We start from the raw sequence: 27,162 nt of genomic DNA, 5'->3' as shown, positions 1-27,162 counted from the left end.
GATCATGTTAGTTAGAGACTATGATATTGACAGAGGGTGACAAAAGGCAGTATCCATCTCCATTGATTTAATACATTTTTCATCCGAATATTTCAGTCTCTCTCAAGTTACTCTCTTCACTGGATTTTTAAAACTTACTAAAATAATTCAGACTTGCGATGTAACTATTTCTATTTCAAAGCCTGAAATCATCCTGTGAGTTTTAACATGTTTTCTTTAATTAGTTATTATTTTTATATTTTCTACTATCAACTACTCTTATTTCTAGCCCACATAAATCTATCCACTTTAATTTGAGCCATCTATGCCATAATCATAATAATAGAATATTATAAATTATTACAATTGTTATGATTCAAGAGTAAGCTTAATACTTCCCCAAAATGTGAAGGGATTATTTTGGGAAAAAAAGATAATTTTTAAAAAGAAATAATGAGTAAAATCACAGTAGTTGAAGTCTTCTGAACACAAAAAGACTCCATTAGAAGAGTGAATTTTCTCACCGTATAGTGTCACTGTTCTAGAAGGATCTATGTAAACATGAGAAGAATGAAAAATATAATATGAAAAAATAAAAAAGAGATTGCCTAGATTGTATACATTGTCCCTTAAAATATGAAGACCCTACTATTATTGGAATCCAGTACTTTTTGTTGAGTCAAAAAGAACCACCAAGTTGAAGGTCCAAGATTAGACATCACGAAACTGCAGTGCCCAATAAATGAACCAACTGGATTGAAAAACTTTTATCTGTGGATATAAGTATATAAAGTGTACTTACAGACAGAGAACACCAGAAGTCACTATGAAGAAGGGCAGTGAGAATACCAGATCGAAACCACCATGATAATATGCTAGGAAGAGAGGCTGAGACATAGCAAAGAATATCAGTAGCTGTTTGAATCTGGTGCTGTATCTTCTTCTACATAAAACTGACTCAACACTACCCAGTGTTTATGTTCCCATTGCTTATTTTCCTGATGAAAATAATTCTTATGCCCCGAGTTAAGATTATAGAAACTCCACAATAAAAAGATAATAAAAAATTAAAAAATTTTTAAAAAAAGGTAATATCCTCTATGGACATCTACTAGATTAATCAAAAACTAAGGAGAAAATTTTTGTACTTCCATTTATTTGCTGTCATCTATGATCAAATTCTTGCTCCATAACTTCTTCATGGCACTTTTCACTTCTGCGTTCCTCAGCGTATAAATCAGAGGGTTGAGCAAAGGTGTTCCAAGGGTATAAAACACAGCTATCATCTTATCCATGGAGAAAGTGGTTGCAGGACGTGTGTATATAAATATGCAAGGACCAAAGAACAAAATGACCACGATGATGTGGGAGATACAGGTGGAGAGGGCTTTTCTCCTCCCTTCAGCACTGTGGTTTCTCAGAGAATGCAAAATGACAACATAGGAGAACATCAGGATAACAAAACTCACTGTACAGATGGCCCCACTGTTGGACGCCAAGAGTAGATTGATTATGTAGGTGTTTGCACAAGCAAGTTGCAACAAAGGCTGCAAGTCACAAAAATAGTGATCAATTACATTGGGACCACAGAAGGGTAAACTCAAGGCCAGAAAAATCTGAGCTAAAGAATGCACGCAGGCCCCTACCCAAGCCACAATCACCAACATACCACAGACTCTTCGGCTCATGATGGTCATGTAATGCAGAGGCTTACAGATGGCTACGTAGTGATCAAGGGCCATAAGGATCAGGACGAAGATCTCCAGGCAGCCAAAGAAGTGGAATGAGAACACTTGGACTATGCACTCACTGAAAGAGATAGTGGCATTCTTCAAAAGGGCATCCACAATCATTCTAGGTGCTATGGAAGTAGAGAAGCAGGTATCGGATAAGGATAAATGGAAAAGGAAGAAGTACATTGGACTCTCAAGTGTCTGACTAATCTTGATAGTGGTAATAATCAGAAAGTTACCCAGCAATGTCCCCAAATAGAAAAGCAAAAAAGTGACAAACACTATTTTCTTCCTAAGAGGATCCTGAGTCAACCCAAGCAGAATGAAATCAGTCACATTATTATTCAGCTGCATGATTTCATGAATGAGGAGAAGGAGTGAGTGTGCAATGGTTTATCTGCAAAAAATATAAAGGAATCAATTCATGGTGTGATAGGAGATTCTATGAAATAATTTAAGAAAAATAAATATTCCTATTTTTAGCTATATTTTCTTAATACGTCATCTCAACTCTGTGCTCCTGAATTTGACATGACCACATCATAGGGTCCTTATAGGTCTCAGACGAGCTCGTGAATGTAACATGTTCCTATAGCACTCTTCAAACACAAGTCTCCCCTGTCGACCTTCAGTGATTGCTTTGTGATAAAGGACTTTTTTTGCCTGTTTTCTAAAGGCTTCCTTTGTAGCTTTTCTTATACTATTAACCTGGTGTGAAAGATGTTGCACTCTAAATAGCACCACATGACCATGGAAGATTTTGAAACTCTGACACTTACAGAAATGATTATCTTAAGCATTTGACATTTTTTACATGAAACCTTAGCCTTTAAATAATGCAAGAAGAGCTTTTAAATTTTTCACATCCTCCTGATATTGATGCACATTTTTGTGTGTCTCCGTGAATGACCACATGTCCACTTTTTCCAGAGATGTGTTAACACCATTCATCATTGTGTTCTCAGAGGAATCACACACATCCACACACTCACACTCACATACACACACACACTACAAACACACACACTCACACACAGTAACAATGATCTGGAACAAAACCACACTAGTTAAACAGCACATCTTCTAATAACTGCTGTACTTACCTAAACTTCTCAAGCAAGTTTAGACCCTTAGAATGGCTAAATTTGTCAAAACAATATTAAACAGAAAATGTATCATGTTGAGAACTAACGGAGAAGACCTGAAAGAAAAGCAGATGGAAGAAGCTGAAGTATAGGCGAGGGTGGGACACAGTGTTGGGCGGATCTTTCCTTTTTAAAATCAGTTTTATTGCAGAGGCCACAGTGAGAATCATTGCTTTCTTTAAGGACTCGCTCTTAATCTACCCAACCCTCTCTGATTCAGTTACACTAGACGTCTATCTTTGGAAGAAGCGCACTTTATTTAATGAAAAATGTACCATTCTCTGAGGAAAAGTTAATGGATTGTTCTTAGATTCTTTATCTCTCAAAAGTAAACTCTCTCACACTAATGTGACACATTACCTTTCACCTTCATTATATAGATTTTAGCCTCCACATTGTCATGTTTCCCCTGAACTTTCCATTAGAAGTAAGTATTGAGCTTTTCAAACTAAATGTCAGATATGTGTCAACAGCAAGTTATAGTTTTATCACATTAGCAACTTATAAAGGGTGGTAATTCTATACTGCGATACGTGACACTATATAAAGCTGTCACTTGGAGATAGAAAGGTGGCATTCGCCAAAAGCTATGTCAGGGTCACTATCTTTATTAACATTTTTTTCTAATTTCTAGCCAAGCATGATCTCTTCCAACTTTTAATACCCATAATGAGACTTACCTCATTTACCTATCATATAGGAAAATCATCTGTGAAATTTTCTACCCTCTGTTATCACAAAAATCTTCAACAAACCTTAGGACATGGGGTATATTTTTCTCTCTCCACACAATACTGGCTTTTCTCATACCTGGTGTTCTTAAAACATTGGTTGAGTTCAAAAGATTTTTTTATTCCAAAGCTTATATTCATTCTACTTATTTATGATATTAACAATAAACTTTTAAAAACTTTATTCTGTTTTTCTTTTGCCTTCTCAAAGGAAGGAAGAACAATATAGTCATAAGACATATAGAAATATATTTTTAAACCATGTTGGATTATTCTGTAACAACACGCCTCTAAGTACAAAGGTGTAATTGATCTGTCACTTACCTGTTAGAACACTCTAACTTAATGCCAAAAGTTTCCATCCCTTTTTCAAACCAGCCTTCTATAAATACTAAAAAAAAAAAAAAAAAAAAAAATCCCCTCTCTGTATTCCCAGGGGAATATTCGAAGACATAATGACATAAGATATTAACATCCTATGGAGTACTATTCTCTAACGTTTCCCTTCCTTCACTAATCAGAAACATCCCAGATGTCGTAGTAAATTTAACTTTGGTTTATCCAGTTAGCCTACAAAAGGGTACATAAGCTCCCCCGCCCCAAACTCAGTAACCAAATACAAATGACAATTTAGAGCTATTAGGTGCCTCAGGATGACCAAAAATATCTGGAAAGAAGAGAAATTCAAATGACTGGATGATAGAGAACAGAAAGAAGAAACAATAGTATCTTTGGTAAAAGAGGAAGTGAATCACCAAGAAACCACTCTGCTCCCCCCATGGTGCCCCAAGTTGTCCCTTTATGTGTCAGGAGACAAACTGTTTCCTAGTTCTTGTATTTTATTTGAAAATGCAATCCAGGGAAGGCTATGTGATGCCTGAAGCCAGAGTTTCAATTCTTAGCCGGTTTATCGATGTCATATTTGAAGTAAAACATTTGAACACAAAATAGATGGGTGTCCTTTGAAGAGAACAGAGATTCCTCAAAGCAGAAAACCTTGCTTTAATTATTAAATGTTATTAAAATGTGATCTAGAAAGTTAGATTTGAGGTATATGATTATACTTCTAATAATAAAAAGCATGTTTATAAAAGTATTCCCATCTACTCCTACATACCTACATTAATTAAAGGTGACTTGCAGAGGTTAGGACAGGCAAGATAATAAAGATCTTAGAGTATTGCACCATACCATGAAGATCTTTATTTTCCAGAATTTAGCCTGGGCTCAAAAACTTACTTAGACAAGTAAAGTAAAATCTTCTGTCGGAAACTGATAGTGAGTTGCATCATCTTTATTTGATTTGTTACAGAGCTCTATGAATAGATGAACTTCCAGACTCTTGAGTCCTAGTGGACCTGGTACCTTCCAGTAGAACACGGTCTGCAGATACTTTAGCTTATAAGAAATTCCTCAAGAGTGAAGAACTCAAAAAATGTGGTCCAATTAAAGATAGATTTACTTTCATCCTTCTTCACAATTTGAAAGGCCAATATGAAGATGGGAGCGGGGACAGATGAATAAGTGAAGCATGGAGGATTTGGGGGCAGTGAAAACACTTTATAGGATACGATAATGATGGATACAAGTTGTTAGACATTTGCCCAAACCCAGAGAACGTACATCAAGAGAAATCTCCAACGTAAACTACGAATCGTAAACTTGGGTGATTATGACATGTCAATGTTGGTTCACCAAGAGCAACAAATGTACCATTCTGCTGGGAACATTGATGGTGGGGGAAGCTACGCATTGTGGGGACAGGGGTATTCGAGAAATCTCTATACTTTCCTCTCAATTTTTCTGCTAAGCCTAAATCTGCTCAAATAAAATAAAGTTTTCAATTTAAAAAATCCAATATGATTTACTAGCTAATGTATAGACTTTTACACGCATATGCCAAGCGTTTGTCCAAAGTGTAATTTCTCGGGGTCATGAGCGTTAATGAGGTAATGACAATGACATATTCTTTTTTTTAATTAAGTTTATTGGTGTACCTTTGGTTAATACTGTTATATAATTGTACATTATCATTTGACATCTGTATATTCTATTGTGTTTGCCGCTCAAAATCCAGTTTCCTTCAGCTACTATATATTTGATCCCCCTTACCCACTTCACCCTCCCCTTCAACCCTATATTTGACCCCCTTACAGCATCTACCTCCCCTCTACCCCCACACCCTACTAGTAACCACTAGTCTATAGACCTCTGGTAACCACTAGCCTGTGCTTCATGTCCATGAGTCTCTGTTTGTTTGCCCTGCTCATTTGTTGCTTTTAGATTTATATCCCACATATAAGTGATATCATGTGATTTTCAACTTTTTCAGTCTGACTTATTTTGCTTAGCATGATCGTCTCGAGGTCCATCTATGTTGTCGCAATTGGCTATATTTCATCTCTTCTTATGGCTGAGTAATATTCCATTGTATATATATACCACAGCTTCTTTAGACAATCATCTATCGTAGGACACTTTGATTACTTCCATGCCCCGGCCACTGTGGATAACGCTGCTATGAACATTGGTGTGCAAATATCTTTATGGATATGAGTCTTCAAATCTTTGGGGGCAAATACCCAGTAGAGGGATTGCTGGAGCCTATGCCAGATCAATTCTTAGTTTTTTGAGGAAACTCCATACTGTTTTCCATAGTGGCTGTACCAATTTGCAGCCCCACCAGCAGTGTGTGAGGGGTCCTATTTCTCCACATCCTCTCCAACGTTTGTTATGACTTGTCCCGTCGATTATAGCCATTTTAACAGATATGAGATGGTATCTCATTGTGATTTCGATTTGCATTTCCCTAATAGCTAGAGATGTTCAGCATCTTGTCATATATTTGTTGGCCATTTGAATGTCCTCTAGGGAGAAGTGTCCGTTCAGGTCCTCTGCCCATTTTTTGATTGGATCACTATTTTTCTTGTTATTGAGTCGTATGAGTTCTTCGTATATTTTGGATATTAAGCCCTTATCGAAGGCCTTGCTTGCAAATATATTTTCCCATTCAGATGGTTCTCACTTTGCCTTCTTGATGATTTCTTTGCTGAGCAGAAGCTTTTTAGTTTGATGTACCTCCATTCATTAATTTTAGCTTTCACTTCCCTTGCTTTTGAGGCCAAATTCATAAAATCCTCTTTAAGTCCAAGGTCCTTCAGTTTCGTTCCTATGTTTTCTTCTTTGCATTTCATTGTTTCAGGTCTTATATTCAGGTCCTTAATCCATTTTGAGTTAATTTTGGTGTGTGGTGATAGATAACAGTCTAGTTTCATTCTTTGGCAGGTGGCCTTCCAGTTTCCCCAGCACCATTTATTGAAGAGGCTTTCCTTTCTCCACTGTATGTTTTTGGCTTCTTTGTCAAAAATCATTTGCCCATATAAATATGGGTTTATTCTTGGACTCTCCATTCTGTTCCACCGATCCGTGTGTCTGTTTGGTGCCAATATCATGCCATTTTGATTACTGTAACTCTGTAGTGTAATTTGAAGTCGGGCAAAGCGATGCCTCCAGCCTCATTCTTTTTTCTCGGGATGGCTTTGGCAATTCGGGGTCTTTTGTGCTTCCATACAAATCTGATGATTTTTTGTTCTATTTCTTTAAAAAATGCCGATGGGATTTTGATGGGGATTGCATTAAATTTGTAAAATGCTTTAGGCAATATGGTCATTTCAACTATGTTGATTCTTCCAATCCAAGAACACGGAATTTCTTTCCATTTCTTTGTATCTTCTTCGATTTCTTTTAATAGGGTCTTGTAGTTTTCATTATATAGGTCCTTCACATGTTTCATTAAATTTACTCCTATTCTTTTTGTTGCAATTGCAAAAGGAATTATTTTTTCCACTTCTTTTTCCGATGCTTCATTATTAGAGTACAGGAACACTATGGATTTTTGAATGTTGACTTGTATCTAGAAACTTAAGTTATTTGCTTATTGATTCTACTAGTGCTCTTGGAGTCTTAGAGGTTTTCTATATAGAGAATCGTGTCATCCGCAGATGGCGACAGTTTGACTTCTTCGTTTCCTATTTGGATGCCTTTTATATCTTTCTCTTGCCTGATCACACTCGCTAGGACTTGCATTGTTATCTTGAATTAGACTGGCAACAGTGGACAGAATTGCCTTGTTCCTGAAGTTAGAGGGAAAGTTTTTAGTTGTTCACCATTAAGTATAATAATGTTGGCTGAGGGCTTGTCATATATGGCTATTTTTATGTTAAGGTACTTTACTTCTATACCAATTTAGTTAAGTGTTTTGATCATAAATGGATGCTGTATCTTGTTGAAGGCATTTTCTGCATCTATAATGTGATCATATGATTCTTATTTTTTAATTTGCTTATGTGATGTATTCCATTAATCGATTTGCATATGTTGAACCACCCTTGTGCCCCTGGGATGAAGCCCACTTGATCGTGGAGTATAATCTTTTTAACCTGTTGCTGTATTCGGTTTGCTAGCATCTTAATTGGGATTTTTGCATCCGTGTTCATGAGAGATTTTGATCTGTAGGTTTCTTTATTGTGTTACCTTTACCAGGATTTGATATCAGAGTAATATAGGCCTCACAAAATCAGTTTAGAAGTACTGCCTCCTTTTTCATTTTTTGGAAAAGTTCGAAGGGAATACGTATTAAATCTCTGAATGTAGAATTCACTGGTGAAGCCATCTGGTCCTGGACTTTTACTTTTTGGTAGGTTTTTGATGATTGTTTCAATTTCCATACAGCTGATCGGTCTATTTAGATTTCCCAGATTTTCCTGATTCTGTCTAGGAAGATTATAGTTTTCTAAGTACTGGTCCATTTCTTCTAGGTCAGAAAATTTGGTGTGATATATTTTTGCGTAGTAATCTTGCATGATCTTTTGTATTTCTGCGATGTCAGTCATAATTTCCCCTCTTTCATCTCTGAGATTGTTTATTTGTGTTCTTTCTCTTTTTTCTTTAATGAATCTAGCCCGGGGCTTGTCAATTTTATTATCCTTCTCAAAGAACCAGCTTTTTCTTTATTTATTTTTTCTATTTTTTTTGTTTGTTTTCATCTTTATTTATTTCTGCTCTAATTGTGATGATTTCTTCCTTTTGCTGACTTTAGACCTCATTTGTTCATCCTTTTCCAGTTTTTTAAGATGAAGCATATAGGTTGTTTATTTGGGCTTGTTCCTGATTTGAGAGATAGGCCTGCGAACTTTCCTCTTAGGACCATATTCGCCATGTCCCAAAAGTTTTGATATGTTGTACTATCATTATCATTCGTTTCTATGTATCTCTTGATCTCTCTTGTTATTTCCTCCCTGACCCAGTTATTCTTCAGTAGCATGTTATTTGATCTCCAAGTAGTTGTGGTCCTTCCCGATATCTTTCTGCGGTTGATCTATAGTGTCTAAGCATTATGATCAGAGAATATGCTTGGTATGATTTCAACCATCTCCTATTTGTTGAGGTTATGTCTGTGTCCCAGCATGTGGACGATTCTTGAGAATGTTCCACGGGCACTAGAAAAGAATGCATAAGCGACTGTTTTGGGATGCAAGGCTCTGTATATGTCAATTATGTTCACTTGGTCTAATGTGTCCCGTAAGGATGTTATTTCGTTATTGATTTTTTGTTTGAATGATCTGTCTATATCCGACAGTGGGGTATTTAGGTCCACTACTACGATAGTGTTTTGGTCTGTTTCTCCCTTTAGTTCTGTTGGTAATTGTTTTATATATTTCTGAGCTCCCTAATTGGGAGCATAGACATTAATATGTGTTATATCTTCTTGGTGCATGATTCCCTTTATCATTATGAAGTGTCCCTCAGTATCTTTCTTTACATTTTTTTATTTTGAAATCGATTTTGTCCAATATTAGTACCACTCCTCCCACATTTTTTTTATTTGTTTTGTTATTTTGTTTTAGATGAGCTGACACCTTTCAGTATTTCCTAGAGTACAGGCCTCATAGTGGAGAATTCTCTCAATTTTTGTATGTCTGGAAAGGTCTTAATTGCTCCTTCATATCCAAAAGAGAGCTTAGCTGGATATATTATTCTAGGCTAGCAGATCCTTTCACCTAATAGTTTAAATATTTGATTCCATTCTTTTCTGGCGTGTAAGGTTTGTGCTGAGAAGTCCGCAGATAATCTAATGGATTTTCTTTTAAAAGTTACCGTCTTCTTTTCCCTGGCTGCCTCGAGAATTCTGTCTTTGTCGTTGATTTTTGGTAACTTTCATACAATGTGTCTTGGTAAAGGCCTTTTTGGGTTGAGATAATTGGGTGTTCTGTTGACTTCTTGAATGTGAAGCTCCATTAGATTTGGGAAATTCTCGTCAACTATTTGTCTAAAAATGCTTTCCTGTCCCTGCTTCTTTTCCTCACCTTCGGTAATGTCTATTATTTTATGTTTCCTCTCCTGATGGTATCAGCTAGTTCTTGTATTTTTCTTTCATTTTTTTTTATTCTATGCTTTCTCTCTTCTTCTTTCTGATTTATTTCTAGATTTCTGTCTTTGATATCCCCGATCCATTCCTCCATGTGGTCGACTCTATTTCCCAGGCTTGCTATTTCATTTTCAACTCTTGCAGTGTGTTCTTCATCTCCAGAAGTTCTATTTGGTTCCTTTTGAGGGTTTCAATCTCCTTGCTCTGCTCATCTAGTGGTTTGTTTTTTGTTTTGTTTTTTTTTTTCTATTCTGGAAATTGTTGAATTGTTTTGGATCTCACTGAGTTTTTTCAGAAGTACCATCCTGAATCTCTGTCAGTTAAGTCTCATATTTCTATGTCTGTAAGCTCAGTTTCTGGAGATTTTTCTCTTTCTTTCGGAGATGCCTTGTCAGATGCCTTGTTCATGGTGTTTAATGGACTATTTCTCTGCCTGGGCATTAATGGAAGTGTATTCTGTTGTTTTTCCAGAAAGAAGTTTTATTATAAAAAGGTCTGTCTTTAGTCTGTTGCAAAGAAGGCACTTCTCTCTTAGTTTCCAGTAGGTGGCGTCTAAGCCTCTCGGATCCCTGCTTCATGTAAAGTTAAATGTCTTTTTTATTTTCTTGTAGATGTTTAATCACACTCGCTACTCAGTTTTAGTCCCTGTCAGTGTTAGCAACAGTTTCGGTAGCATTTGCTCAGTCGGCCTGGTGCTCCACATGTTCAGTCTGGGAGGGTATGGGGAGATGGGCTTTCTTGATTGGGGGTTGGGGACTGCAGCTCAGCCTCAGTTTTGGAACCAGGGCCGGTAAAACACAACTGTTGTTTTTCTGCGGTCCCATCCCACTTCTCTGCTTTCTGCCGTGATGACTGGGCGCTGCTGCCGGGTGCTAGAAATTCCGGACTTCCAGGCAGACTGATCAGGGAAGTCTCCACAACTTCTTCCCTCCCCCTCCTCCCACAGGATGTTTGGGAGGCTGCGAGAGGCAGCTTCTTCTCTTCTCCCTGTCCACCGCCTGACACCCGGGGCTCTAACCTGTGGTAGCTCATATGCGCAAATACCACTTTTAGACGTGCTGGTGTGCAGTTCGGGTGTTTTGGGTTGAGTTTTAGATGTATAGCTTACTAATGTTGGGTGGAGAGAGATCTGAGGACGTCTCTCACTCTGCCGTATTTCCCAGAATGAGCGCACACCCACAGACCCAGTCACAATCTACGTTCCTTCAGCCTCCCTTTTGCTCTGCCCTGCCGCGAGGACTCATTCTCCGAACCCCCTTCGTCTCCTCACCCACTCCAGGTGCATCTTCTCATAGCTTTATTTTTAATGCAGCATGATTATGACATATATTTAAATTTTACCAAATGGAATGTTTTGAAAGGTAGGTCATGCTCCCAACTCTGATACCAAGAATGCAATCCGGACACCCTGAGACCATAAATATGCTAAATACATGCTATCTCAAATGCAATTACTTTTTTAGAAGACTGTGTGTGAAATAAACATTATTTCACTGTTAGCAAAACTATTACCATTCTAAGCATACAATTCTGAGCTCTTTCACTTTATACCATTTTTTAGAAACCATTGCCTATATATCTGCTTAAGATATATTAATGGTTGTGTGAAGTACCATCCCTGATTAATTCAGCTCACTTCTGATGGTCTTTGAAGTTGTTTTCTATCTTTCATTATCATGCAAAGGGCTTCAATGAGTGTCTTTGTACCCATGAGTGAGATTATCTATAGCAAAAGGATTCACTAGACGTCAGTCCATATGTACTTGTAACACTATCAATGTTGAAAGTCGCTCCCTAAGAGATTGTACCCACTTAAACTCCTACCAAAAACATGTGAAATTGATTGTTGCCCACATCATTTTGGAACGATTTGTTAAGAGACATTTATCAAAAAGATCATTTTATTAACCTGAAAGTGAGCAAATATCTAATTGGAATGTAAAATGGAATGTTTTTAACTGTGAATGAAATGGAGCATCTTTTAACATGTCAGCTGTGCTCACTACCAAGTGGTAGGCAGCTCATAAGTTTCCTCTAACAGTATCAAGAAGTAAGAGTATGGCATTTGGACATTGTATGAAAAAGGATAAAGGAGGTAAGAAGTGTGTAGAAAGAAAAAAGGAAGAAAGACACGGAGAAGGGAAAGAGCGAGAATAGGAAAGGAATAAGGAAGAATAATAGTGGTCAAGGGTCAACCTTAATGGTTTACAATCAGAGAGTAAAGAATAAAATCCTGCACTGCTATTCGTCCCAGCTATAAGCTGGAAGTGAACTTGCCACCTCGAGAAAGCAGCAGAGACTCAGTTAAACAGAAAAGCAGTTTTGGAACAGGACAGTAAAACCCCAATAGTGTTATTGAATCCACTATTTTCGTATTGAACCCCATTAGTGTTATTGAATCCACATCATCGAACCCCAATAGTGTTATTGAATCCACTATTTTCCAATAAAATTGAACTTTCAAAAGAGTATAACAATTAAAATTCAAGAAATCACTCAAAATGAGATTTTAATATATGGTATATTAAATATCTTATAATTTTAAGTATATTTAAGCACAGTTATTCAATGAACAAGATATCAACTATAAAACAATTCTTTTTACTGAAACACTTGGGATTGCAAAGATTGATTGGGTTTTAAATTTAACAAATAAAGAAAAAATTTTTAATTTTTTTAACAAGTTGAAAAGGCATCTGGAAATTAAAACTCATTGTTAGTTCTCTAACAATGTGGTTATGCTTCTGAAAGGAGACTAGGGAAAAGGCTTTCCCTGACGTCATTAACATTTTGCATCATTCTCTTTAGAATTTAAAAGAAGTAGAGAAAAGCCTTTTTTGCCAAGGACACTGAAATGGCAGATGTCAGTAGGTGAGAAACAGAATCTGAGTAATGAAGACTTGATTTTTTTTCCAGGCTTTGAGTTTGGGGGATCAGGATTTTTCTGACAGTAGTTATTCACAAAACAATTCCTAAAGCTTCATTCTTACGTGTTTTTGGACAGCTACACCCCAATTATCTCAAGACAGATAGAAAATTAAAGCAAAACTCAATTCTTGGACAATAATGGTGTGTGTGTGTGTGTGTGTGTGTGTGTGTGTGTGTGTGTGTGCTGCGTTTCTAAAACTAATAGGGTAGATTTGTGGACAAAGGGAACTCAATCGAATTGCTATATTTTGAAAACTTGTAATTGCAAGACCCTGTCCTCATAAATAAGGAAAGATGAAAATTCTTAAGATGATGATAAGATAATAAAGTGCATCTAGATATGCCTATGAGATAGAGTAGAATGATTGTGAATAAGAAAATACCAATAATTTCAAAGGAAAGTGAGGCACTACCACGTGTGAACAGCTCAGAAAAATGAGGAAGGAATTTCTTTAATTGCCCTTGATTCAAGGAGAAACTAAAATTCTTCTACGATCTGATAGTTTGGACAGTGGAAGCACAATTTCTAAGCTTGTGTTTAAATACCCAGTTTCTTTTAGATGGGAACTAAGTAATGTAATTCAGAGTTATCAAAAACCGCTGTGATTTAAACTTTCTTAGACTGAATGGCACACTCTGGATGGAAAACTGTCTTTTTTTTTTTAATTCAGAAAGAAAAATCAAAGGAGAATGAACATGTAAAAGCAAGGGATGTGGTAGAGTCTGAATTTGAATTGTTAGTATTATTATCATATTATTAACATGCTTTGTACTGTATAAGAGAAGGTACACCTACTATGACTTCTCTGTCAATCTAATACACAGACCCAAGGAAATACAGCCCTATAGTTTCACAAAAGCTGGACATGCCAGGCACAATATTGTTGCAAGAGGTGAGCTGAGAGCACAGAGTTCAGTAGGAGTTGTAAGCTCTGGATCTGACAGATCGTGGAGAGATGTGGCCTCAGATGAACAAAATTTCTAATGAATACCTAAGATACTATGTAAGCTTTTCCTAACTATAACTGAAGGGACCATTTACATCTGTGACATGGTTTGATAACTACTAGTAATCCCTTTTAATCAAAACTATTCTACATACCCATTTCACACATATGTTCCAGGAACTTCACCTCAGTGTCTAAAATTCCACCACTGAGGATTCATCCATTTAAATTAAGTATTGTCCTCTTCCTAAGCCATTTATATTACCTTCAATGATAATCTTTCCAGAAATATTTAATTCATCCTAAATGGAAGCCCTAATATAAGCTGGCATTATATTTGAAAGACTAAAAGGATATATGAAGGAATGATGAAATTAAGGGTGGAGTCCTTTTTTTCTTTGTCTTTGTCTTTGTCTTTATTTTTTTTTTTCAGTTAACAAACAAATGTTTAGAATACAAAGACAAAGTAGTTCCTCAAACACTGAGTTTAAAGATGGAGAAATTACCAGAGACATCACTTCCCCTCCTTTCAAAACAATCAGGCCTTGATGTGTCTGCAGAAGTTTCTTCTATTTCTTTCTCTTTCCTTATCTCTGCTTCCTTATCAGGGTTTTAAGGTTATTCCACGCTGACAGAATTGATTTAATTTCACAGTCCAAATAGCTATTAATATGATAGCTGATCGTGAAATTAAAACCTTCCTATTTCACAAATGGAGTAACAGAAGCCCCATGAAGGTAATGGTGTATCTGGAGTTGCTGCATCATTATCTCAGAAGCAGGTTTGTATAATTTTCATCCTTTTCCTACCACACACAGCACCTCTTGACTGTAAGAGTTTGATATCAACTAAGAGACCATAAATTCATGTGCACAAAGATTAGTTTTATAAGAAGAACGTGCAGAGTTCACCTAGTCTTAACTATTTGAATACTCTTCGCAGTATTCAAAAGGGAAAATTTGGGTAGATGTTTCCGTGTCAAAAAAAGATGAACTTATCTAGGTATATAACTGTTATGATCTACCCAAACATAGACGTTGTTTTAAAATTAGGTTGCGTGCCTTACATCGAATAAGAACTAATTAAATTTCTAAATGATAAGAAAGAAAGAAAGAAAGAAAGAAAGAGAGAGAGAGAGAGAGAGAGAGAGAGAGAGAGAGAGAGAGAGAGGAAGGAAGGGGAAGGAAGGAAGGAAGGAAGGAAGGAAGGAAGGAAGGGAAGGAAGGAAGGAAGGAAGGAAGGAAGGAAGAAGGAAGGAAGGAAAAGAAAAAATCTTAGTAAATAAGTGAGGAAAGGAGATTTGACCTTGCACAGTGAACACACAATGCAATATACAGATGTATATTTATTGAAACTTATATAATTATTGAAACCTATATAATTTTATTGAACAATGTCACCCCAATAAACTTAATTTAAGAAAACGAGAGAGGTGAGACTCTTGATTAGATGTATGACTTAGAGGATTTGCTTTATCTCTCTGGACGTGTCATCTCATCTGAAGTGAACTGAATGCACTGTCACATAAAGGTATCATAATATGCACACTTCAGTTTCTTTACTAGTACATCACAAGCAGCATTACACATTATTTTTCTATTTTCAATTACTGTGATTCTCCATTTGTTTTGAATTAAAATATATGCTGTTTTTTGGGGTTTTTTTTTTTCAAATAATTTAATTGTGTCTTAGGAAGGTAACATACTAGACTAAGTGCATGGAAAAAATAAACAATGTAACTGAATTTGTTTTCTGGGGTCTTTCTCAGAACCCAGAGGTTGAAGAAATTAGTTTTGTGGTGTTCTCTTTCCTCTACACGGTCGTTCTTCTAGGAAACCTCCTCATCATGCTGACAGTTCACATGGGCAACCTTTTCAAGTCTCCTATGTATTTCTTTCTCTACTACTTGTCTTTTGTGGACATTTGTTATTCTTCTGTCACAGCTCATAAGATGATCATTGATCTCTTAGCTAAGAGCAAAACCATCTCCTATAAGAGCTGGATGTTACAACGCTTTGGGGTACATTTCTTTGGATGCCCTGAGATCTTCATCCTTACTATAATGGCTTATGATCGTTATGTGGCTATATGTAAACCTCTACACTATATGACCATCATGGACCGAGAAAAATGCAATAAAATATTGCTGGGGACCTGGAGAGGTGGCTTCTTACACTCTAGTCTCCACCTGGCTCCATTTGTCCAACTATCTTTTTGTGGGCCCAATGAGATCGATCACTACTTCTGTGATGTCCATCCTGTGCTGAAACTTGCCTGTTCGGACACAGTAGAATCATCACTCTGGAGAGATTTGTTATCTTGCTAATCTCCTATGCAGTCATCCTAGTGTCCCTGAGAAAGCAATCCACGAGGGCAGGCTCAAAGCTCTCTCCACCTGTGGCTCCCACATTGCTGTGGTCATCATCTTTTTCGGTCCCTGTACTTTCATGTACATGTGTCCCGACACTACCTTTTCCGAAGATAAGATGGTGGCTGTATTTTACACCATTATCACCCCCATGTTCTATCCCCTGATTTATACAATGAGAAATACAGAAGTAAAGAATGCAATGAAGAAACTGTGGCACAGGAAAGTTTTCTGAGATGCTAACAGTAAATTGTTGGAAGTGACTATTTAAGCTGCATAATCTTAAATTTTCTCATCTGTGTAATGACGACAATAATAACAACTTCACATGGTTTTGGAGGAAGAACAAATGAGAGAATAACACATTCTACAGAAGGAAGGTATTATTTGTCATCATTATTATTCTATTTGCTCTAATATTTCATAATCAGATAATTTTCTAAAACATCAAGGGCAAAAAAAATAGAAACCCTATTAATTCAGAAGCTCAACATGTTCACACTCAGCACTATTATTTCCTTCTCTCCATTTTCATCTTTTTGCCATTTTCTTTAAAGAATAAGTGTACAGGGAAAATGCTTAAGGCTCTATTCTAGTGTTTAGAACTGCATTTAGTACATATTAAGTACTCATTATGTATATGTTGCATGAATGATAGGATATATGAAAAGTAACAGAGATAGGAACTAAAGCATTTTGATAAAACTCAAATACATTGTAAAAGTTCAATCTAATATGGTTAGAATGGGAAGGGAGGTGTATGCAGAATGTGAAAGAGATATAACAGTCTTAAAACCAAGAGACTTTTTTCATCCTCTGCTCTAGGATGCATTTTCTTTACCTAAACAACACAGGAATTCAAAATAACTACCTCTAAGTCCCCCCCCCCTTTTAATTATAGCATTCCATTAATATGCTTCTGCTAACTCACCCTCATCTTCATTATGGTCTATATGTAGCCTGCCACTGCTATTAACATAAAGCGACTAACAGGAAAAACTAAAGAAACTGAATGAAAATAAAGCCATCTGTGACCACTACATGACTGAGACTCAGTCAACAGTATATACAATTGACTGAAATGCATGGTTGGGAACTGTGTTTTCTCCAATGTTTGAACCAAGCAGCTCTGCTGAATGAAATGAGCTATTTATCACCTCTTCCTTGACTAACCTAAACCAATCGACATCTGCAGATTCCACAAAGACTCATTCTGGACAAAGAGTTGTGCCTTTCTTAGGTGAACGGATATTTGCCCCGGTGATACATTTCTCCTTCATGCAATCTGAGCTTTATTTTTCTGTAGCAAATGAACACACCACCAATTACCTTTCTGCAATTGTTTCCTTGTCTTTTCCAAAAAATCTGATTATTCAAGTTACTGCCTATACCTGGGTATGTGGAATGTGTGTATGTATGTGTGTGCATGTGCAAGGGTGCAAGCTTTATGTTAAGGACTATACACAGTGCTTTAAAAATCATCTCTGATGTTGATGCACTCAAAAAATTAAAGATAGTAAAGCTCAAAAGCCAGTAAGACACCTGGATAAGAAGTTATAACTAAGAAACTCTTGCCCCGGCACCATTAAATACATGTTTATTGCCTCAGCATGGACATGTACTCACTGGATCTCTATGAGTCTCCAATTGCTCAGTTTTAAAATGATGACTACATCAGTGCTTCTCAAACTTGGCTGATCTTTGGAATCATGTGAGAGATGTTTGAACAGAAAATAGTATGCATTCTAAGAGTTTCTGATCCAGTAAACCAGGTTTAAAGGGTTTAGAAAAAGCTGGACTTTTAGCAAGGTCCTCTGCTAATTTTTATACAGTCAGTGGCACATCTGGGAACATAGATTTGGAAACACTGGGCCTTATAATATTTGATGTTCCTGGTATGATACATTTCATACAAATTGAGTCATCTTAATATAATTTAGTAATTTATAGGTAGAAATAGAAGGTCCAAATTTAAAAAATACTCATATTGACTTTTCTATGTGGATACAAATACAAGTAAAAAAAATTGAAATCAGAAAGATTCTTAGTGATCATGTTAGTTAGAGACTGTGGTATTGACAGAGGGTGACAAAAGCCATCTTCATTGCTTTAATACATTTTTCATTCAAATATCTCAGTCTCTATCAAGTTACTCTCTTTACCGGATTGTTAAAACTTGCTAAAATAATTCAGACTTGCGATGTAACTATTTCTGTTTCAAAGCCTGAATATTATCCTGTGAGTTTTAACATATTTTCTTTAATTAGTTATTATTTTTATATTTTCTACTATCAACTACTCTTATTTCTAGCCCACATAAATCTATCCACCGTAATTTGAGCCATCTATGCTATAATCATAATAATTCAATATTATAAATAAAATATTATAATAGTTATGATTAAAGAGAAAGCTTAATACTTCCCCACAATATGAAGGGATTATAATGGGAGAAAAAGATAATTTTTTAAAAAAAATAATGAGTACAACCACGGTAGTCGAAGCCTTCCAAACACAAAAAGACTCCTTTAGAAGGGTGAATTTTCTCACTGTATTCTGTCACTGTTCTAGAAGGATCTAGGTAAACATGAGAAGAATGCAAAATATAATCTCAAAAAATATAAGAGAGATTACCTTGATTGTATACATTGTCCCTTAAAACATGAAGACCCTACTATTATTTGAATCCAGTGTTTTTTGCTCAGTCAAAAAGAACCACCGAGTTGAAGGTCCAAGATTAGACATCACAAAACTGTAGTGCCCAATAAATAAACCAACTAGATGGAAAAACTTTTATCTGTGGATATAAGTATATAAAGTGTAATTACACACAGAGAACACCAGAAGTCACTATGAAGAAGGGCAGTGAGAACACCAGATCGAAACCACCATGATAATACGCTAGGAAGAGCGGCTGAGACATAGCAAAGAATATCAGTAGCTGTTTGTGTCTGGTACTGTATCTTTTTCTACAGAAAACTGACTCAACACTACCCGGTGTTTATGTTCCCATTGCTTATTTTCCTGATGAAACTAATTCTTATGCCCCGAGTTAAGATTATAGTAACTCCACAACTAAAAAAAAAAAAATTAAAAGGTAATATCCTCTATGGACATCTTCTAGATTAATCCAAACTAAGAAGAAAATTTTTGAACTTCCATTTATTATCTGTCATCTGAGATCGAATTCTTGCTCCATAACTTCTTCATGGCACTTTTCACTTCTGCGTTCCTCAGCGTATAAATCAGAGGGTTCAGCAAAGGTGTTCCAAGGGTATAAAACACAGCTATAAACTTATCCATGGAGAAAGTGGTTGCAGGGCGTGTGTATATAAATGTACAAGGACCAAACAACAAGATGACCACGATGATGTGGGAGGTGCACGTTAAGAGGGCTTTTCTCCTCCCTTCAGCACTGTGGTTTCTCAGAGAATACAAAATGACAACATAGGAGAACATCAAGATGACAAAACTCAGTGAACAGACGGCCCCACTGTTGGACACCAAGAGTAGATTGATTATGTAGGTGTTTGCACAAGCAAGTTGCAACAAAGGCTGCAAGTCACAAAAATAGTGATCAATTACATTAGGACCACAGAAGGGTAAACTCAAGGCCAGAAAAATCTGAGCTAAAGAATGCACGCAGGCCCCCACCCAGGCCACAGCCACCAACATACCACAGACCCGTCGGCTCATGATGGTCATGTAATGCAGGGGCTTACAGATGGCCACGTAGCGATCAAGGGCCATGAGGATCAGGATGAAGATCTCCAGGCAGCCAAAGAAGTGGAATGAAAACACTTGGACTATGCACTCACTGAAAGAGATAGTGGCATTCTTCAAAAGGGCATCCACAATCATTCTAGGTGCTATGGAAGTAGAGAAGCAGGTATCGGATAAGGATAAATGGAAAAGGAAGAAGTACATTGGACTCCCAAGTGTCTGACTGGTCTTGATAGTGGTAATAATCAGAAAGTTACCCAGCAATGTCCCCAAATAGAAAAGCAAAAAAGTGACAAACACTATTTTCTTCCTAAGAGGATCCTGAGTCAACCCAAGCAGAATGAACTCAGTCACATTATTATTCAGCTGCATGATTTCATGAATGAGGAGGAGTGAGTGTGCAATGGTTTATCTGCAAAAAATATAAAGAAATTAATTCATGGTGTGATAGGAGATTCTATGAAATATTTTAAGAAAAATAAATACTCCTCCTTTTAGCTATAGTTTCTTAATACGTCATCTCAACTCTGTGCTCCTGAATTTGACATGACCACATCATAGGGTCCTTATAGGTCTCAGACAAGCTCATGAATGTAACATGTTCCTACAGCACTCTTCAAACACAAGTCTCCCCTGTCAGCCTTCAGTGATTGCTTTGTGATAAAAGACTTTTTTTGCCTGTTTTCTAAAGGCTTCCTTTGTACCTTTTCTTATAATACTAACCTGGTGTAAAAGATGTTGCACTCTAAATAGCACCACATGTCCATGGAAGATTTTGAAACTCTGACACTTACAGAAATGGTTATCTTAAGCATTTGACAATTTTTACATGAAATCTTAGCCTTTAAATAATGCAAGAAGAGCTTTTAAGTTTTTCACATCCTTCTGATATGCTGCACATTTTTGTGTGTCTCCGTGAATGACTACATGTCCACTTTTTCCAGAGATGTGTTAACACCATTCATCACTGGGTTCGCAGAGGAATCACACACATCCACACACTCACACTCACACTCACATCCACACACACACACACACACACAGACTAACAATGATCTGGAAACAAAACCACACTGGTTAAACAGCACATCTTCTAATAACTGCTGTACTTACCTCAACTTCTAAAGCAAGTTTAGCCACATTTGGAATGGCTAAATTTGTCAAAACAATATTAAACAGAAAATGTATCATGTTGAGAACTAACGGAGAAGACCTGAAAGAAAAGCAGATGGAAGAAGCTGAAGAATAGGCGAGGGTGGGACAGTGTTGGGCGGATCTTTCCTTTTTAAAATCAGTTTTATTGCAGAGGCCACAGTGAGAATCATTGCTTTCTTTAAGGACTCGCTCTTAATCTACCCAATCCTCTCTGATTCAGTTAGACTAGATATCTATCTTTGGAAGAATTCCACTTTATTAAATGCAAAATATACCATTCTCTGAGGAAAAGTTAATGGATTGTTCTTAGATTCTTTATCTCTCAAAAGTAAACTCTCTCACACTAATGTGACACATTACCTTTCACCTTCATTATATAGATTTTAGCCTCCACATTGTCATGTTTCCCCTGAACTTTCCATTAGAAGTAGGTATTCAGCTTTTCAAACTAAAAGTCAGATATGTGTCAACTGCAAGTTAGTCTTATCATGTTAGCAACTTGTGGTAATTCTATACTGTCATACGCGACAATATATAAAGCTGTCACTTGGAGATAGAAAGGTGGCATTCCTCAGAAGCTATGTCAGGGTCACTATCTTTATTAACATTTTCTCTAATTTCTAACCAAGCATAATCTCTTCCAACTTTTAATACCCATAATGAGACTTACCTCATTTACCTATCATATAAGAAAATCATCTGTGAACTTTTCTATCCTCTGTTATCTCAAAAAAATTCAACAAACCTTAGGAAATGGGGTACATTTTTCTCTCTCCACACAATACTGGCTTTTCACATACCTGGTGTCCATAAAACATTGGTTGAGTTCAAAAGATTTTTTTATTCCAAAGCTTATATTCATTCTACTTATTTATGATATTAACAATAAACTTTTAAAAACTTTATTCTGTTTTTCTTTTGCCTTCTCAAAGGAAGGAAGAACAATATAGTCATAAGACGTATGGAAATATAATTTTAAACCATGTTGGATTATTCTGTAACAACACCCCTCTAAGTACAAAGGTGTAATTGATCTGTCACTTACCTGTTAGAACACTCTAACTTAATGCCAAAAGTTTCCATGCATTTTTCAAACCAGCCTTCTATAAATACTAAAAAAAAAAAAATCCCCTCTCTTTATTCCCAGGGGAATATTAGAATACATAATGACCTAAGATATTAACATCCTATGGAGTACTATTCTCTAACGTTTCCCTTCCTTCACTAATCAGAAACATCCCAGATGTCGTAGTAAATTTAACTTTGGTTTATCCAGTTAGCCTACAGAAGGGTACATTAGCTCCCCCGCCCCAAACTCAGTAACCAAATACAAATGACGATTTGGAGCTATTAGGTGCCTCAGGATGACCAAAAATATCTGGAAAGAAGAGAAATTCAAATGACTGGATGATAGAGAACAGAAAGAAGAAACAATAGTGTCTTTGGTAAAAGAGGAAGTGAATCACCAAGAAACCACTCTGCTCTCCCCATGGTGCCCCAAGTTGTCCCTTTATGTGTCAGGAGACAAACTGTTTCCTAGTTCTTGTATTTTATTTGAAAATGCAATCCAGGGAAGGCAATGTGATGCCTGAAGCCAGAGTTTCAATTCTTAGCCGGTTTATCGATGTCATATTTGAAGTAAAACATTTGAACACAAAATAGATGGGTGTCCTTTGAAGAGAACAGAGATTCCTCAAAGCAGAAAACCTTGCTTTAATTATTAAATGTTATTAAAATGTGATCTAGAAAGTTAGATTTGAGGTATATGATTATACTTCTAATAATAAAAAGCATATTTATAAAAATATTCCCATCTACTCCTACATACCTACATTAATAAAACGTGACTTGCAGAGGTTAAGACAGGCATGATAATAAAGATCTTAGAGTATTGCACCATGCCATGAAGATCTTTATTTTCCAGAATTTAGCTTGGGCTCAAAAACTTACTTAGACAAGTAAAGTAAAATCTTCTGTTTGGAAACTGATAATGAGTTGCATCATCTTTATTTGATTTGTTACAGAGCTCTATGAATAGATGAACTTCCAGACTCTTGAGTCCTAGTGGACCTGGTACCTTCCAGTAGAACACGGTCTGCAGATACTTTAGCTTATAAGAAATTCCTCAAGAGTGAAGAACTCAAAACATGTGGTCCAATTAAAGATAGATTTACTTTCATCCTTCTTCACAATTTGAAAGGCCAATATGAAGATGGGAGAGGGGACAGATGAATAAGTGAAGAACGGAGGATTTGGGGGCAGTGAAAACACTTTATAGGATACTATAATGATGGATACAAGTTGTTAGACATTTGTCCAAACCCATAGAACATACATCAAGAGAAAACTCCAACGTAAACTACAAATTGTAAACTTGGGTGATTATGACATGTCAATGTTGGTTCACCAAGAGCAACAAATGTACCATTCTGCTGGGAACATTGATGGTGGGGGAAGCTATGCATTGTGGGGACAGGGGTATTCGAGAAATCTCTATACTTTCCTCTCAATTTTTCTGCTAAACCTAAACCTGCTCAAATAAAATAAAGTTTTCAATTTAAAAAATCCAATATGATTTACTAGCTGATGTATAGGCTTTTACACGCATTTACCAAGTGTTTCTCCAAAGTGTAATTTCTCGGGGTCATGAGAGTTAATGAGGTAATGACAATGACATTCTTTTTTTTTAATTAAGTTTATTGGTGTACCTTTGGTTAATACTGTTATATAATTGTACATTATCATTTGACATCTGTATATTCTATTGTGTTTGCCGCTCAAAATCCAGTTTCCTTCAGCTACTATATATTTGATCCCCCTTACCCACTTCACCCTCCCCTTCAACCCTATATTTGACCCCCTTACAGCATCTACCTCCCCTCTACCCCCACACCCTACTAGTAACCACTAGTCTATAGACCTCTGGTAACCACTAGCCTGTGCTTCATGTCCATGAGTCTCTGTTTGTTTGCCCTGCTCATTTGTTGCTTTTAGATTTATATCCCACATATAAGTGATATCATGTGATTTTCAACTTTTTCAGTCTGACTTATTTTGCTTAGCATGATCGTCTCGAGGTCCATCTATGTTGTCGCAATTGGCTATATTTCATCTCTTCTTATGGCTGAGTAATATTCCATTGTATATATATACCACAGCTTCTTTAGACAATCATCTATCGTAGGACACTTTGATTACTTCCATTCCCCGGCCACTGTGGATAACGCTGCTATGAACATTGGTGTGCAAATATCTTTATGGATATGAGTCTTCAAATCTTTGGGGGCAAATACCCAGTAGAGGGATTGCTGGAGCCTATGCCAGATCAATTCTTAGTTTTTTGAGGAAACTCCATACTGTTTTCCATAGTGACTGTACCAATCTGCAGCCCCACCAGCAGTGTGTGAGGGGTCTTATTTCTCCACATCCTCTCCAACGTTTGTTATGACTTGTCCCGTCGATTATAGCCATTCTAACAGATATGAGATGGTATCTCATTGTGATTTCGATTTGCATTTCCCTAATAGCTAGAGATGTTCAGCATCTTGTCATATATTTGTTGGCCATTTGAATGTCCTCTAGGGAGAAGTGTCCGTTCAGGTCCTCTGCCCATTTTTTGATTGAACTTCCATTTATTATCTGTCATCTATGATCGAATTCTTGCTCCATAACTTCTTCATGGCACTCTTCACTTCTGCGTTCCTCAGCGTATAAATCAGAGGGTTCAGCAAAGGTGTTACAAGGGTATAAAACAAAGTTATCATCTTATCCATGGAGAAAGTGGTTGCAGGGCGTGTGTATATAAATATGCAAGGACCAAAGGTCAAAATGACCACGATGATGTGGGAGATACAGGTGGAGAGTGCTTTTCTCCTCCCTTCAGCACTATGGTTTCTCAGAGAATACAAAATGACAATATAGGAGAACATCAGGATAACAAAACTCACTGTACAGATGGCCCCACTGTTGGACACCAAGAGTAGATTGATTATGTAGGTGTTTGCACAAGCAAGTTGCAACAAGGGCTGCAAGTCACATAAGTAGTGATCAATTACATTGGGACCACAGTAGGGTAAACTCAAGGCCAGAAAAATCTGAGCTAAAGAATGCACGCAGGACCCCACCCAAGCCACAGCCAAGAGCATACCACAGATCCGTCGGCTCATGATGGTCATGTAATGCAGAGGCTTACAGATGGCCACGTAGCGATCAAGGGCCATGAGGATCAGGATGAAGATCTCCAGGCAGCCAAAGAAGTGGAATGAAAACACTTGGACTATGCACTCACTGAAAGAGATAGTGGCATTCTTCAAAAGGGCATCCACAATCATTCTAGGTGCTATGGAAGTAGAGAAGCAGGTATCGGATAAGGATAAATGGAAAAGGAAGAAGTACATTGGACTCCCAAGTGTCTGACTGGTCTTGATAGTGGTAATAATCAGAAAGTTACCCAGCAATGTCCCCAAATAGAAAAGCAAAAAAGTGACAAACACTATTTTCTTCCTAAGAGGATCCTGAGTCAACCCAAGCAGAATGAACTCAGTCACATTATTATTCAGCTGCATGATTTCATGAATGAGGAGGAGTGAGTGTGCAATGGTTTATCTGCAAAAAATATAAAGAAATTAATTCATGGTGTGATAGGTGATTCTATGAAATATTTTAAGAAAAATAAATACTCCTCCTTTTAGCTATAGTTTCTTAATACGTCATCTCAACTCTGTGCTCCTGAATTTGACATGACCACATCATAGGGTCCTTATAGGTCTCAGACAAGCTCATGAATGTAACATGTTCCTACAGCACTCTTCAAACACAAGTCTCCCCTGTCAGCCTTCAGTGATTGCTTTGTGATAAAAGACTTTTTTTGCCTGTTTTCCTTTGTACCTTTGTACCTTTTCTTATAATATTCCTTTGTACCTTTTCTTATAATATTAACCTGGTGTAAAAGATGTTGCACTCTAAATAGCACCACATGTCCATGGAAGATTTTGAAACTCTGACACTTACAGAAATGATTATCTTAAGCATTTGACATTTTTTACATGAAATCTTAGGCTTTAAAGAATGGAAGGAGAGCTTTGAAATTTTTCACATCCTCCTGATATTGATGCACATTTTTGTGTGTCTCAGTGAATGACCACATGTCCACTTTTTCCAGAGATGCGTTAACATCATTCATCATTGGGTTCTCAGAGGAATCACACACACACACATACACACAAACACACACGGTAACAATGATCTGGAAACAAAACCACACTGGTTAAACAGCGTATCTTCTAATAACTGCTGTACTTACCTCAACTTCTCAAGCAAGTTTAGCCAACTTTGGAATGGCTAAATTTGTCAAAACAATATTAAACAGAAAATGTATCATGTTGGGAGGTAACGGAGAAGACCTGAAAGAAAATCAGATGGAAGAAGCTGAAGTATAGGCGAGGGTGGGACACAGTGTTGGGCGGATCTTTCCTTTTTAAAATCAGTTTTATTGCAGAGGCCACAGTGAGAATCATTGCTTTCTTTAAGGACTCGCTCTTAATCTACCCAACCCTCTCTGATTCAGTTATACTAGACGTCTATCTTTGGAAGAATCCCACTTTATTTAATGCAAAATGCACCATTCTCTGAGGAATAATTAATAGATTGTACCAAGATTCTTTATCTCTCAGAAGTCCCAATTAAAGAATGACGTAAACGCTCTCGCACTAATGTGACACATTATCTTTCACCTTCATTATATAGATTTTAGCCTCCACATTGTCACGTTTCCTCTGAACTTCCCATTAGAAGTAGTTATTCAGCTTTTCAAACTAAATGTCAGATATGTGTCAACTGCGTTATAGTCTTATCATGTTAGCAACTTGTAAAGGGTGGTAATTCTATACTGTGATACACGACTCTATATAAAGCTCTAACTTGGAGATAGAAAGGTGGCATTCCTCAGAAGCTATGTCAGGGTCACTAACTTTATTAACATTTTCTCTAATTTCTAACCAAGCATAATCTCTTCCAACTTTTAATAC

General features: G+C 36.8%; 3 protein-coding genes and 1 pseudogene across 3 annotated transcripts; 1 reads left to right on the top strand and 3 right to left on the bottom strand.

Annotated features, from left to right (window-relative positions):
• Positions 1-1,133: 1,133 nt before the first annotated feature.
• Positions 1,134-2,066, bottom strand: LOC120598040 (olfactory receptor 4C16-like). The gene has a single exon (XM_039856783.1). The coding sequence runs from the start codon at positions 2,064-2,066 to the stop codon at positions 1,134-1,136; it is 933 nt and encodes a 310-aa protein (XP_039712717.1).
• A 13,541-nt stretch (positions 2,067-15,607) lies between these two features.
• LOC120598044 (olfactory receptor 4S2-like) lies at positions 15,608-16,529 on the top strand (annotated as a pseudogene).
• A 2,894-nt stretch (positions 16,530-19,423) lies between these two features.
• Positions 19,424-20,353, bottom strand: LOC120598041 (olfactory receptor 4C16-like). Its single transcript, XM_039856784.1, has one exon. It carries the CDS (start codon positions 20,351-20,353, stop codon positions 19,424-19,426), a length of 930 nt encoding a protein of 309 aa, XP_039712718.1.
• Positions 20,354-24,771: 4,418 nt separating this feature from the next.
• LOC120598042 (olfactory receptor 4C16-like) lies at positions 24,772-25,701 on the bottom strand. The gene has a single exon (XM_039856785.1). The coding sequence runs from the start codon at positions 25,699-25,701 to the stop codon at positions 24,772-24,774; it is 930 nt and encodes a 309-aa protein (XP_039712719.1).
• Positions 25,702-27,162: the final 1,461 nt, after the last annotated feature.

Source organism: Pteropus medius, unplaced genomic scaffold (assembly GCF_902729225.1).
Source record: "Pteropus medius unplaced genomic scaffold, Ma_sr-lr_union100, whole genome shotgun sequence".
NCBI classification, from domain to species: domain Eukaryota; kingdom Metazoa; phylum Chordata; class Mammalia; order Chiroptera; family Pteropodidae; genus Pteropus; species Pteropus medius.
This window is presented reverse-complemented; position numbering and strand designations above follow the sequence as displayed.